General features: G+C 46.5%; 1 protein-coding gene across 1 annotated transcript in view; it reads right to left on the bottom strand.

Annotated features, from left to right (window-relative positions):
* Positions 1–9789: 9789 nt before the first annotated feature.
* Positions 9790–13731, bottom strand: part of LOC139563584 (NHS-like protein 1) — a 25897-nt gene continuing 21955 nt past the window's right edge. Inside the window, exon 7 of the mRNA XM_071382368.1 lies at positions 9790–13585. Within this exon, the coding sequence (XP_071238469.1) occupies positions 9797–13585 (3789 nt within the window). The 3' untranslated portion in view covers positions 9790–9796. The remainder of the gene's footprint in view (positions 13586–13731) is intronic.

The following is a 13731-nucleotide window of genomic DNA, read 5'->3' as shown; positions in this document are numbered from 1 at the left end:
TGCTCTTATCCAGAGCGACTTACAGGAGAAATTAGGGCTAAGTGCCTTGCTCAAGGGCACATCGAACGATTTTTAACCTTGACGGCTCGGGGATTCGAACCAGCAACCTTTACACACACACACACACTCTTAACCCGCAAGGCGACCGTGTGTGTGTGTGTGTGTGTGCGTGCGTGCGTGCGTGCGTGCGTGCGTGCGTGCGTTTGTGTAAATCAGAAAGCAGTAGACAGATCTCTGTCATAATATACTTTATTCAACTCATCATTCATCCTTCTCCTCAGTCTGTACATCCCTCTCTCTCCTCTCTCCTACTCTTTATCACCTCACACTCTACCCCTCTCTCTCCTCTCTCCTACTCTTTATCACCTCACACTCTACCCCCTCTCTCTCCTCTCTCCTACTCTTTATCACCTCACACTCTACCCCCTCTCTCTCCTCTCTCCTACTCTTTATCACCTCACACTCTACCCCCTCTCTCTCCTCTCTCCTACTCTTTATCACCTCACACTCAACCCCCTCTCTCTCCTCTCTCCTACTCTTTATCACCTCACACTCTACCCCCTCTCTCTCCTCTCTCCATCTTTTACTTGTTCTTCTATCTATCCTTCCCCCATAACCACTCCACCTCTAATCTCTGTCTATCGTTCACCTGACTTTATCCCTATAGATATATCACATCTGCCCTCTAAACACAATCTTTATCTCTAACCTCTAAGCCCCTAAACCCATATCTAGCACCAGGGCTAATCCAGATAACCTATATACAATGGGACTCCCATTGTCTTCACAGTTCTCAAATTAATACACTAGAAAACTCGTAGAACACAAAATCAAACTGTTATAAAAATGTACAAAGTCCAGGTATTAAAGGTACAAGTAAAAATAAATGAGACAGAAGATACTTTATAGTGAGATGAGGGAAGTAAAACTACTACATTTAATTTAAAAAAACACTCAATCAAATTATGTCTAATGTCAGAAAACTAAATAAGATGATTTAATTCATGAAATATTTATATATTTCTTAATTTCATTATTTTACTTTTAGATTTGTTTGTTTTGTTGTAAATTGTTAGATATTACTCCACTGTCGGAGCTACAGTAGGAACACGAGCATTTCGCTACACCCTCAATAACATCTGATAAATATGTGTACGTGACCAATAACATTTGATCTGATTTGTTTTCAAGAGGATTTAAGTATCAAATAATATAACTATAGGATAACTTAAGCAGATTGCATTCCTTCCAATCTCAATCATGATTCCAAACATTAAGCCAATCACAATCAAAAGAGACATTCTCAGACATGCCCACTGCAGCAGTTGCTTCACTGGGAGTGACAGTTTGTCTTTGGTAACTGGAACCTCAAAATACATTTTTTTTTTATATATATATTTTAATAATATAATACAATGTTGCTTTCTTAATCTCAAAAATGGCTACTGCTGCATACTAAAACTAGATACAACACTGAAACAACAGAGAAAAAAAACAACATTCATGTTATCCAATAATCTATTAACAGAGACAATCATCTTGTACCAGTGGAGGCTGGTGGAAGGAGATATAGGAGGACGGACTCATTGTAATGGCTGGAATGAAATAAATGGAATGGTATCAAAGACATGAACCACATGGAAAACACATGTTTGACTCCGCTCCACTAATTCCATTCCAGCCGTTACAATGAGCCCATCCTCCTATTGCTGCGCTCACCAGCCTCCACTGTCCTGTACAATAGCCAGTCTGGTGGATGGTAGGTTTTTTTTTTGAGACAGTGTTCGACTTCCAACAATTTCCCCCAGGTGCAGGATACATAAAGTCTCCTAGGTCCTGGACTGAAGCCTCTGTCCTGGGTATATGAGTAGGACAGCGACTCACCAGTCTGGTGCTCTAGCCGACCCACAAGACGTTGTGTGTCTCCATAGACCTGCTCTGCTGCCAATCAAGGCTGCCATTGGTGGCCTCGGCACGTCCGTCAGTGAGCTTGACCAATCCAAAAGTCTTGCAGGAATCGCGGCCCAGTCCGATGGTCACGGCCAACCCGTCGCCCTCCATTGATTCGCCCTCCCCTTCCCGCTCCGAGATGGCAGTCATGGGGCTGCTGTGTAGTCGGCTGCGGGCAGCGAAACGCCGGCTGGCTGAGCAAGGGGGAGTGGGGGAGCGGGGGGGTCGCCACCCCCAAAGAGAGGGGGAGGAGGGGTATGTGGGGGAGGACAGGGAGGAGAGAGGGAGCGTGCCCTCAGTGAGAGCCCACTCTGCCCTCTTCATGTGTCTGTGTGTGTACTGGGGCTGGGGTAGGTGTAGCGTCATTAGCTGGTGTGTTTGTGCAAAGGGCTGAGGGGTGTGAGTGTGTGACTCCACTCCAAGCTGCAAGTGTATGTCTGACAGGGGATGACTCTGTGAGCTCTGGCTTGGTGAGCTCCGTGAGCTCTGACTCTGTGAGCTCTGTGAGCGCTGGCTCTGTGAGCGCTGGCTCTGTGAGCTCTGGCTCTGTGAGCTCTGTGAGCGCTGGCTCTGTGAGCGCTGGCTGTGTGAGCTATGTGAGCGCTGGCTGTGTGAGCTATGTGAGCGCTGGCTCTGTGAGCTCTGGCTCTGTGAGCTCTGGCTATGTGTTGTCGCCATCATGTGTTTTGGGGCAGTACTGCGGAGTCTCTCGGCTGCAGACATGCGCGTTGCAGGGTCGCAGCGACTTCCCTTCCTCAAGAGCAGAGCCTTGAAGCTGTCACTGCTGCTGCTGACCCCTAACCTATGACCTATCACCTTACTGGATCCTAACACCTCAAGAGGTTGCAGATGGGCGGGGCTAGGGCCTGGAGGGGTCACTGGAGGAGAGGAGGAGAAAGAAGAGGAGGAGGAGAGGGGAAAGACACGGCATCGGTCTTCCTCAGAGTTCCTGCGCCCAAGAACTTTCCTCTTAGACCTGAAAGAGGGGGAGAGAGAGAGAGAGGGAGGATGGGAGAGAAGTTAACATTAAATGACTGATTATAGTCCCACTACCAACGAATCAGTGAAGCACCGAACCAGTGAACCTCCAAACCAGTGAACCACCAAACCAGTGAACCACCAAACCGGTGAACCACCAAACCAGTGAACCACCAAACCAGTGAACCATCAAACCAGTGAACCACCAAACCAGTGAACCACCAAACCAGTGAACCACCAAACCAGTGAGCCACCAAACCAGTGAACCATCAAACCAGTGAACCACCAAACCAGTGAACCACCAAACCAGTGAACCACCAAACCAGTGAACCATCAAACCAGTGAACCACCAAACCAGTGAACCACCAAGCCAGTGAACCACCAAAGCAGTGAATCACCAAACCAGTGAACCACCAAACCAGTGAACCATCAAACCAGTGAACCATCAAACCAGTGAACCACCAAACCAGTGAACCACCAAGCCAGTGAACCACCAAAGCAGTGAATCACCAAACCAGTGAACCATCAAACCAGTGAGCCACCAAGCCAGTGAACCACCAAACCAGTGAACCATCAAACCAGTGAACCACCAAACCAGTGAACCACCAAGCCAGTGAACCACCAAAGCAGTGAATCACCAAACCAGTGAACCATCAAACCAGTGAGCCACCAAGCCAGTGAACCATCAAACCAGTGAACCATCAAACCAGTGAACCATCAAACCATGCTAATGACAGGATGCATTTGACACGTCATGCATGTAGTACACTAGAACGTTCTATACCTATTAATACACTAGAACGTTCTATACCTATTAATACACTAGAACGTTCTATACCTATTAGTACACTAGAACGTTCTATACCTATTAGTACACTAGAACGTTCTATACCTATTAGTACACTAGAACGTTCTATATCTATTAGTACACTAGAACGTTCTATACCTATTAGTACACTAGAACGTTCTATACCTATTAGTACACTAGAACGTTCTATACCTATTAGTACACTAGAACGGTCTATACCTATTAGTACACTAGAACGTTCTATACCTATTAGTACACTAGAACGTTCTATACTTATTAATAGACTAGAAGGTTCTATACCTATTAGTACACTAGAACGTTCTATACCTATTAATACACTAGAACGTTCTATACCTATTAGTACACTAGAACGTTCTATACCTATTAGTACACTAGAACGTTCTATACCTATTAGTACACTAGAACGTTCTATACCTATTAGTACACTAGAACGTTCTATACCTATTAATACACTAGAACGTTCTATACCTATTAATACACTAGACCGTTCTATACCTATTAATACACTAGAACGTTCTATACCTATTAATACACTAGAACGTTCTATACCTATTAGTACACTAGAACGTTCTATACCTATTAGTACACTAGAACGTTATATACCTATTAATACACTAGAACGTTCTATACCTATTAGTACACTAGAACGTTCTATACCTATTAGTACACTAGAACATTATATACCTATTAGTACACTAGAACGTTCTATACCTATTAGTACACTAGAACGTTCTATACCTATTAATACACTAGAACGTTCTATACCTATTAGTACACTAGAACGTTCTATACCTATTAATACACTAGAACGTTCTATACCTATTAGTACACTAGAACGTTCTATACCTATTAGTACACTAGAACGTTCTATACCTATTAATACACTAGAACGTTCTATACCTGATAATAGACTAGAACGTTCTATACCTATTAGTACACTAGAACGTTCTATACCTAATAATAGACTAGAACGTTCTATACCTATTAGTACACTAGAACATTCTATACCTATTAGTACACTAGAACGTTCTATACCTATTAGTACACTAGAACCTTCTATACCTATTAATACACTAGAACGTTCTATACCTAATAATAGACTAGAACGTTCTATACCTATTAGTACACTAGAACGTTCTACACCTATTAATACACTAGAACGTTCTATACCTAATAATAGACTAGAACGTTCTATACCTATTAATACACTAGAACGTTCTATACCTAATAATAGACTAGAACGTTCTATATCTATTAATACACTAGAAGGTTCTATACCTATTAGTACACTAGAACGTTCTATACCTATTAGTACACTAGAACGTTCTATACCTAATAATAGACTAGAACGTTCTATACCTATTAATAGACTAGAAGGTTCTATACCTATTAGTACACTAGAACGTTCTATACCTATTAGTACACTAGAACGTTCTATACCTATTAGTACACTAGAACCTTCTATACCTATTAATACACTAGAACGTTCTATACCTAATAATAGACTAGAACGTTCTATACCTATTAGTACACTAGAACGTTCTACACCTATTAATACACTAGAAGGTTCTATACCTAATAATACACTAGAACGGTCTATACCTATTAGTACACTAGAAGGTTCTATACCTAATAATAGGTTGTCTCAATGATGATTTTTGGCATTTGACTATCCACATGTGACATTGCAAGCGCAGTTGCACTGAACCGAAGCACTGAACCAGTGAACCACCGAAGCACTGAACCAGTGAACCACCGAAGCACTGAACCAGTGAACCACCGAAGCACTGAACCAGTGAACCACCGAAGCACTGAACCAGTGAACCACCGAAGCACTGAACCAGTGAACCACCGAAGCACTGAACCACTGAACCACCGAAGCACTGAACCAGTGAACCACCGAAGCACTGAACCAGTGAATCACTAAACTCAACAGACACAAACACTAAACCCACTATAATGTGTCACAGGATAATGGTTTACAGAGGGACTAGTTATAACATCATGTTTCAGTACAGAGGGACTAGTTATAACATCATGTTTCATTACAGAGGGACTAGTTATAACATCATGTTTCACTATAGAGGGACTAGTTATATCATCATGTTTCACTACAGAGGGACTAGTTATAACATCATGTTTCACTACAGAGGGACTAGTTATAACATCATGTTTCATTACAGAGGGACTAGTTATAACATCATGTTTCACTATAGAGGGACTAGTTATAACATCATGTTTCATTACAGAGGGACTAGTTATAACATCATGTTTCACTATAGAGGGACTAGTTATATCATCATGTTTCACTACAGAGGGACTAGTTATAACATCATGTTTCATTACAGAGGGACTAGTTATAACATCATGTTTCACTATAGAGGGACTAGTTATATCATCATGTTTCACTACAGAGGGACTAGTTATAACATCATGTTTCATTACAGAGGGACTAGTTATATCATCATGTTTCACTACAGAGGGACTAGTTATAACATCATGTTTCACTACAGAAAGACTAGTTATATCATCATGTTTCACTATAGAGGGACTAGATATAACATCATGTTTCACTATAGAGGGACTAGTTATAACATCATGTTTCACTACAGAGGGACTAGTTATAACATCATGTTTCACTACAGAGGGACTAGTTATAACATCATGTTTCACTACAGAGGGACTAGTTATAACATCATGTTTCACTACAGAGGGACTAGTTATAACATCATGTTTCACTACAGAGGGACTAGTTATAACATCATGTTTCACTACAGAAAGACTAGTTATATCATCATGTTTCACTATAGAGGGACTAGTTATAACATCATGTTTCACTACAGAGGGACTAGTTATAACACACACCATCCACTAAAGGACTAGGCTGGACTATGGGATGACCCACCCCTAACTACACCCTCCAACCGATCAGTGTTACCTGCTGTCAACACCACGCCCACACACCTGGGTGGTCAAACGCGTGTGCCTTCCCAGAATGCACTGCTACAGAGAGATGCAGATGCAGGGAAAGTTGTGTTAATGCTGCGTAAGAACCCCCAAAAAATGAAAAGTAATATATATATACAGAGCATTTGGAAAGTATTGAGACCCCTTGACTTTTTCCACATTTTGTTACGTTACAGCCTTATTTAAAAAAGAAATCTCATCAATCTACACAAAGTACCCCATAATGACAATGTTTACAAATGTATAAAACATGTCAAAATGAAATATCACGTAAGTATTCAGACCCTTTACTGATTACTTTGTTGAAGCACCTTTGGCAGCGATTACAGCCTTGAGTCTTCTTGGGTATGACGCTACCAGCTTGGCACATCTGTATTTGGGGAGTTTCTCCCAATCTTCTCTGTAGATTCTCTCAAGCTCTGTCAGGTAGGATGGGGAGCATCGCTGCACAGCTATTTTCAGGTCTCTCCAGAGATGTTCGATCCGTTTCAAGTCCGGGGCCTGGCTGGGCCTCTCAAGGACATTGAGACTTGTCCCGAAGCCACTCCTGCGTTGTCTTGGCTGTGTTTTTAGGGTCGTTGTCCTGTTGGAAGGTGAACCTTTACCCCCAGTCTGAGGTCTTGAGTGCTCTGGAGCAGGTTTTCACCAAGGATCTGACTGTACTTTGCTCTGTTCATCTTTCCTTCGATCCTGACTAGTCTCCCAGTCCCTGCCGCTGAAAAACATCCCCACAACATGATGCTGCCACTACCATGCTTCACTGTAGGGATGGTGCCATGTTTGGCATTCAGGCCAAATAGTTCAATCTTGGCTTCATCAGACCAGAGAATATTGTTTCTCATCAGCTGAGAGTCCTTTAGTTACCTTTTGGCAAACTCCAAGTGGGCAGTCATGTGCCATTTACTGAGGAGTGGCTTCCGTCTGGCTACTCCACCATAAAGGCCTGATTGGTGGAGTGCTGCAGAGATGGTTGTCCTTCTGGAAGGTTCTCTCATCTCCACAGAGGACCTCTAGAGCTCTGTCAGAGTGACCATCGGGTTCTTGGTCACCTCCCTGACCAAGGCCCTTCTCCCCTGATTGCTCAGTTTGGCCGGGCGGCCAGATCTAGGAAGAGTCTTAGTGGTTCTAAACTTCTTCATTCTTCCAGAATGATCGAGGCCACCGTGTTCTTGGGGATCTTCAATGCTGCAGAAATTTGTTGGTACCTTTCCTCAGATCTGTGCCTCGACACAATTCTGTCTCTGAGCTCTACGGACAATTACTTCGACCTCATGGCTTGGTTTTTGCTCTGACGTGAACTGTCAACTGTGGGACCTTACATAGACAGGTTTGTGCCTTTCCTAATAATGTCCAATCAATTGAATTTACCACAGTTGGACTCCAATCAAGTTGTAGAAACATCTCAAGGGTGATCAATGGAAACAGGATGCACCTGAGCTCAATTTCGAGTCTCATAGCAAAGGTTCTGAATACTTATATAAATAATGTATTTCTGTTTTTTTTTCTTTTATACATTTAAAAACCTGTTTTTGCTTTGTCATTATCGGTTATTATGTGTAGATTGATGAGGATAATTTAAAAAAAATCACTTTTAGAATAAGGCTGTAACGTAACAAAATGAAGTCTGAATACTTTCCAAATGCTCTGTATATATATATAATAAAATAATAAAAAACATCTAAGAATTTTTTTGATATAAACAAAGAATATATAAAAATGGATCTCCGGGATTCAGATATGTGGATCTATGAGACGTGTATCAGAGTGTGTCTGAAGAACATACAGGAGTGTCATCATGTGTCATCATGTGTCATCATGTGTTATCACGACATACCTGTGTATGGCAGCAAACAGGTCTTCAGTAGTCCGTGGTGGTGTCACCATCTTCTCTGAAGAAATATCAAAGACCTCACCTGAGAGAGAGGGAGAACACGACAGACAGAGAGAGAGAGAGAGAGAGAGAGAGAGAGAGAGAGAGAGAGAGAGAGAGAGAGAGAGAGAGAGAGAGAGAGAGAGAGAGAGATTGTAGAGATCTGTGCAGAAACCATATTCCAAACCATACTCCGAGCTGATAGGCTGGAGAGACTGAAGCAGCCACTGGCCGAGACAGTGACAACTCAAAACTATATTCCAAGCTGATAGGCTGGAGAGAAGTCTATGCGTTTCCTGCAGCAGTGTCCTTCAGTCAAGGCTGTCAGGGTAGAAGGGGGAGAGGGTCAGGGAGAGAGAGAGCTGCAGGGGGTTGAGAGATTAATGGTCATCTCCAACCCAAAGGAAGGTAGAAGTCTTACAACCCAGTAAGAGATCTATGTAGGAGAGAGGGGAGAAAGAGAGAGAAGGAGAGACAGAGAGAGAGGCAGAGACAGAGACCAGAGACTGAGAGAGAGAGAGAGAGAGAGAGAGAGAGAGAGAGAGAGAGAGAGAGAGAGAGAGAGAGAGAGAGAGAGAGAGAGAGAGAGAGAGAGAGAGAGAGAGAGACAGAGAGAGAGACCGAGAGAGAGAGAGAGAGAGAGAGAGAGAGAGAGAGAGAGAGAGAGAGAGAGAGAGAGAGAGAGAGAGAGAGAGAGAGAGAGAGAGAGAGAGAGAGAGAGAGAGAGAGAGAGAGACAGAGAGAGAGAGAGAGACCAGAGACAGAGAGAGAGAGAGAGAGAGAGAGAGAGAGAGAGAGAGAGAGAGAGACAGAGAGAGAGACAGAGAGAGAGTTCCATAACTCACCATTGTCTTCTCTGGAGGTCAGGGACCCTGTGGAGCTGCTGGCCCCATCTGTGTCCAGGCTGCACCTCTCCTCCCTCTTCCCCCACTCCTTCCTCTCCTCCCACTCCATCCTCTCTTCCCCCAGTTCCCCCTCGTCCTCTTGGATGAACAGATCTGGCAGGAGTAGCACCCCTTTCAGGCTGTCAGTAGACAGAGGACTGCTCAGAGAGTCTCTCCTCTCTTCCAGAGAAAAGCTTTCAAAATCATTGCTGTCCTCCTCAATCGCTCCCCTCTGTCTGTCTTCCTCTTCACCCTCCTCCTCTCTTCTCTCCAGCTTCTGCCAATTTTCTCTCTCCTCCTTCTCTTCTTCCTTCTGCATCACCCAAATTCCCTCTGGTTCTGATCTCCCCAGCTCTGTGTATGGCACCGGTACTCTCTGTGGCTGTCTGGGAGCTGCTTCTCTCTCAGTGTCTGCCTCTCTCTCTGTCTCTCTCTCTCTGCCTCTGTGTCTACCTCTTTCTCTGTGTCTGTCTCACTCTCTGCCTCTGTCTCTGTGTCTGCCTCTTTCTCTGTCTCTCTCTCTGTCTCGTCCTCTCTCTCTGTCTCTATCTTCATCTCCAGTGGACAGAACTCCTGCAGTGGCTCTGGTACACAGGGTTCTGAAGGACAGGGCCTTGGTGGTAACTCTGGTACACAGGGTTCTGGAGGACAGGGCCTTGCTGGTAACTCTGGTACACAGGGTTCTGGAGGACAGGGCCTTGCTGGTAACTCTGGTACACAGGGTTCTGGAGGACAGGGCCTTGCTGGTAACTCTGGTACACAGGGTTCTGAAGGACAGGGCCTTGGTGGTAACTCTGGTACACAGGGTTCTGAAGGACAGGGCCTTGGTGGTAACTCTGGTACGCAGTATTGTGACTGGAAGAACTTCAGGAAGGGGTATGCTGTCTCTGGCTCTGGTTGAGACTCTGTCTGGGGCTTGGTTGTCCTCTCTATGGGTTGTTGAGACTCTGTCTGGGTCTGTGTCTCTGGCTGGGTCTGTATCTCTGGCCGGTACAGGTTTATCCCAAGTAAGGGTGGTGTCTCTGGGACGGAGGGCTCTGGAGGTGTACCTATCAATACGGGTGGGGGTGGTGGTGTGTCTGTCTGGTTTGTCCTCAGCAAGGGCGGTGGCATGATCTTGCGCTTCTTCAGGGCAACGGGAAGCTTCTGTCTGTGGGGGGATGAGGGGGAGGGGGTAGCAGAGGAGTGTGTGGGTGTGTATGCCCACGCTGAGTACTCTGGTTGGCCGTCGGCGAGGCAGGATGTGGTCTCCTGTCGAGGCGTAGGTTCTCCGTTCTGTCGTGTGTTTTCAGCAGCAGGGCTAGATCTTTGAAACACTGTTCTCAGTGGCCTAGAGAGAACAACAGCCTGCTTTGGGGTTCTCTCTTCCGTCTCAGTACGCACGGCATCAATCCTTCCCACACTCTCTAACACAGTGCTGGTTAGCTTGGTATCCATGCCCTCCCCTCGCTCCTGGGCGCTGGTTAGCGTTATGCCATTTAGCTTAGCTTCTGTGCTCTTTGCAATATGCTGGGCATCATTGGTTGACTTAGCATTGGTTAGCATAATGCTAGTTAGAGAAGCATCTTTGATGGCTTGGCTCTGCTCAACATTAGCTGATGTAGGGTCGGTTAGCATAATGCTAGTTAGAGTAGCATCATTTCTGTCTTGGCTATGCTCAACATTAGCTGATGTATGGTTGGTCAGCATAATGCTAGTTAGGGTAGCATCATTGAGGTCTTGGCTCTGCTCAACATTAGCTGATGTAGGGTCGGTTAGCATAATGCTAGTTAGAGTAGCATCATTGAGGTCTTGCCTCTGCTCAACATTAGCTGATGTAGGGTCGGTTAGCATAATGCTAGTTAGAGTAGCATCATTGATGTCTTGGCCCTGCTCAATATTAGCTGATGTAGGGTCGGTTAGCATAATGCTAGTTAGAGTAGCATAATTGATGTCTTGGCTCTGCTCAATATTAGCTGATGTAGGGTCGGTTAGCATAATGCTAGTTAGAGTAGCATAATTGATGTCTTTGCTCTGCTCAATATTAGCTGATGTAGGGTCGGTTAGCATAATGCTAGTTAGAGTAGCATCATTGATGTCTTGGCTCTGCTCAATATTAGCTGATGTAGGGTCGGTTAGCATAATGCTAGTTAGAGTAGCATCATTGATGTCTTTGCTCTGCTCAATATTAGCTGATGTAGGGTCGGTTAGCATAATGCTAGTTAGGGTAGCATTATTTATTTCTTGGCTTTGCTCGACATTAGATGATGTAGGGTCGGTTAGCATAATGCTAGTTAGGGTAGCATTATTTATTTCTTGGCTTTGCTCGACATTAGATGATGGGGGTTTGTTTAGCCTCTTGGTAGAGCACAGAGTGACTCCCTGAAGGGCTTGGGTTGTTATCAGGGGCTGGGGAGTGTGTCCTGGACACACTCTGGGGAGGGGAAGGAAGGGGGAAGGAGGCAGAGGGGTGTGGGTGTAAGAGGGAGGAGGTGGTGGATGAGCGGGAAGAGGAGGAAGATGAGGAGGGCTGTTGATTGACAGGTCTGAATTCTCTGTGAGCTCAGAGGAAGGATGAGGAGGGAACCCTAGCAATGAAGTCACCTGACTGGCAGGTGTAATAGGTGAAAAGAAGGGGTGGGGTTGAATCTGTCGCACTGCGCAGGCATGCAAGGGAGGCGGGAGGGAAGGGGGAGAAGGTAGAGGAGGGGGAGTGGGGAGAGATGGCTGGGGTAGAGGAGGGGGAGAGGGGAGGGATGGTTGAGGTAGAGGAGGGGGAGAGGGGAGGGATGGTTGAGGTAGAGGAGGGGGAGAGGGGAGGGATGTTTGGGGTAGAGGAGGGGGAGAGGGGAGGGATGGCTGAGGTAGAGGAGGGGGAGAGGAGAGGGATGGTTGAGGTAGAGGAGGGGGAGAGGGGAGGGATGGCTGAGGTAGAGGAGGGGGAGAGGGGAGGGATGGCTGAGGTAGAGGAGGGGGAGAGGGAAGAGGGTGAGAGATGCACAGATCAGGGAGAGGAGAGGGGAGTGATTGTCCTTGAGGGAGGGATGGGTAGGGTGGAGGTAGAATGTTGGAGCAGGGCAGGGGAGGAGGAGAGGGGAGAGGGGGATATCTGGAGTCGGAGGAGGTGTAGGAAGAGAGGGAGGAGGTAGAGGAAAAGGAGGAGAAGGGGGAAGAGAGGAGAGAGGACTTTCTCTCTGGGATGGGGGGTCTTGGCCCTCCTCCCCCTGGGCTAGAACGTGTCCTGGGAAGGGAGGAAGAGGAGGTGAGGTGGAGGGAGGAGGAGGAGATGAGGGGTGAGGAGGGTGTTTGGGGTGAGGAGGGTGTGAGGGGTGAGGAGAGGGTTGGGGTGTTGCACTCGCTGGAGTATCCACTGGAGGTGGAAGATGCCAGCCGCTGGAGTCTCCCTGCAGTGGCGGACATCTTAGGAGAAGAGGCAGCCATTTTAAGTCCCATAAGCAGGCTCACCCCTCCAGCACTGGCTGAGCGGGGGACAGATGGGTGAGGCTGCTGCTGGCAAGGGCTAGCAGGGTAGTTTTGTTCCTGACCAGGGTTGGGCTGTTGGTGGAAGCTGTGGAAGTGAGGGACATGGTTGATCTGGCTGTCTGTATCAGCACCTGCCCTGCCCACACTGCTACAGCGGGGGACCCATGGGTCCTCGAACACCCCTGGAGAGAGTGGAGGGGAGAGGGGAGTAGGGCTGGAGGTCAGACTCCCCTTCATGGCCACCTCTCCAGGTCCAGCAGTGTCATTGTTGTAGTTGTAGCGCAGTTTTTTCCCCCGGCCAGGTTTAAACCGTAGTGAGGTAGAGCGCGTGGGGGGAGCGGGAGGCCTCTTTGACTTCCTCAGAGAGATACTGCCTGACAGGTTACTGCTGTGTCCATGGAGACCGCGGTGGTCCCGGTTACCGTGGGGACTGCGGTTGCTGCCGGTAGCGTAGTCGGCAGAAACGCAGCCGTGGCCGTGGGACTCGGAGCAGAGGGAAATGCAGTCGGTCTGACAAGAGGTGGAGATGGAGGTGAAAGGATGTAGGGGGGAGGAGCGGCTGGAGGGTAAGAGGGGCTCGTAGCTCCAGTCCTCCCCGAGTAAGGTGCTCTGACCCTCCCCTGACTGGCTCAGGAACTCATGATCCTGGAGAGACAGACAAGACAGGCAGGAAGAACATTAACATGACTACCACCAGCAGTAGTAGTAGAATAGCCTGACCATAGAGCAGGAGGCCCTACAGCCTGACCATAGAGCAGGAGGCCCTACAGCCTGACCATAGAGCAGGAGGC

This window comes from Salvelinus alpinus, chromosome 34 (assembly GCF_045679555.1).
Source record: "Salvelinus alpinus chromosome 34, SLU_Salpinus.1, whole genome shotgun sequence".
NCBI lineage: Eukaryota > Metazoa > Chordata > Actinopteri > Salmoniformes > Salmonidae > Salvelinus > Salvelinus alpinus.
The sequence above is the reverse complement of the archived record's forward strand: the minus strand, read 5'-3'. Positions and strand labels throughout refer to the sequence as shown.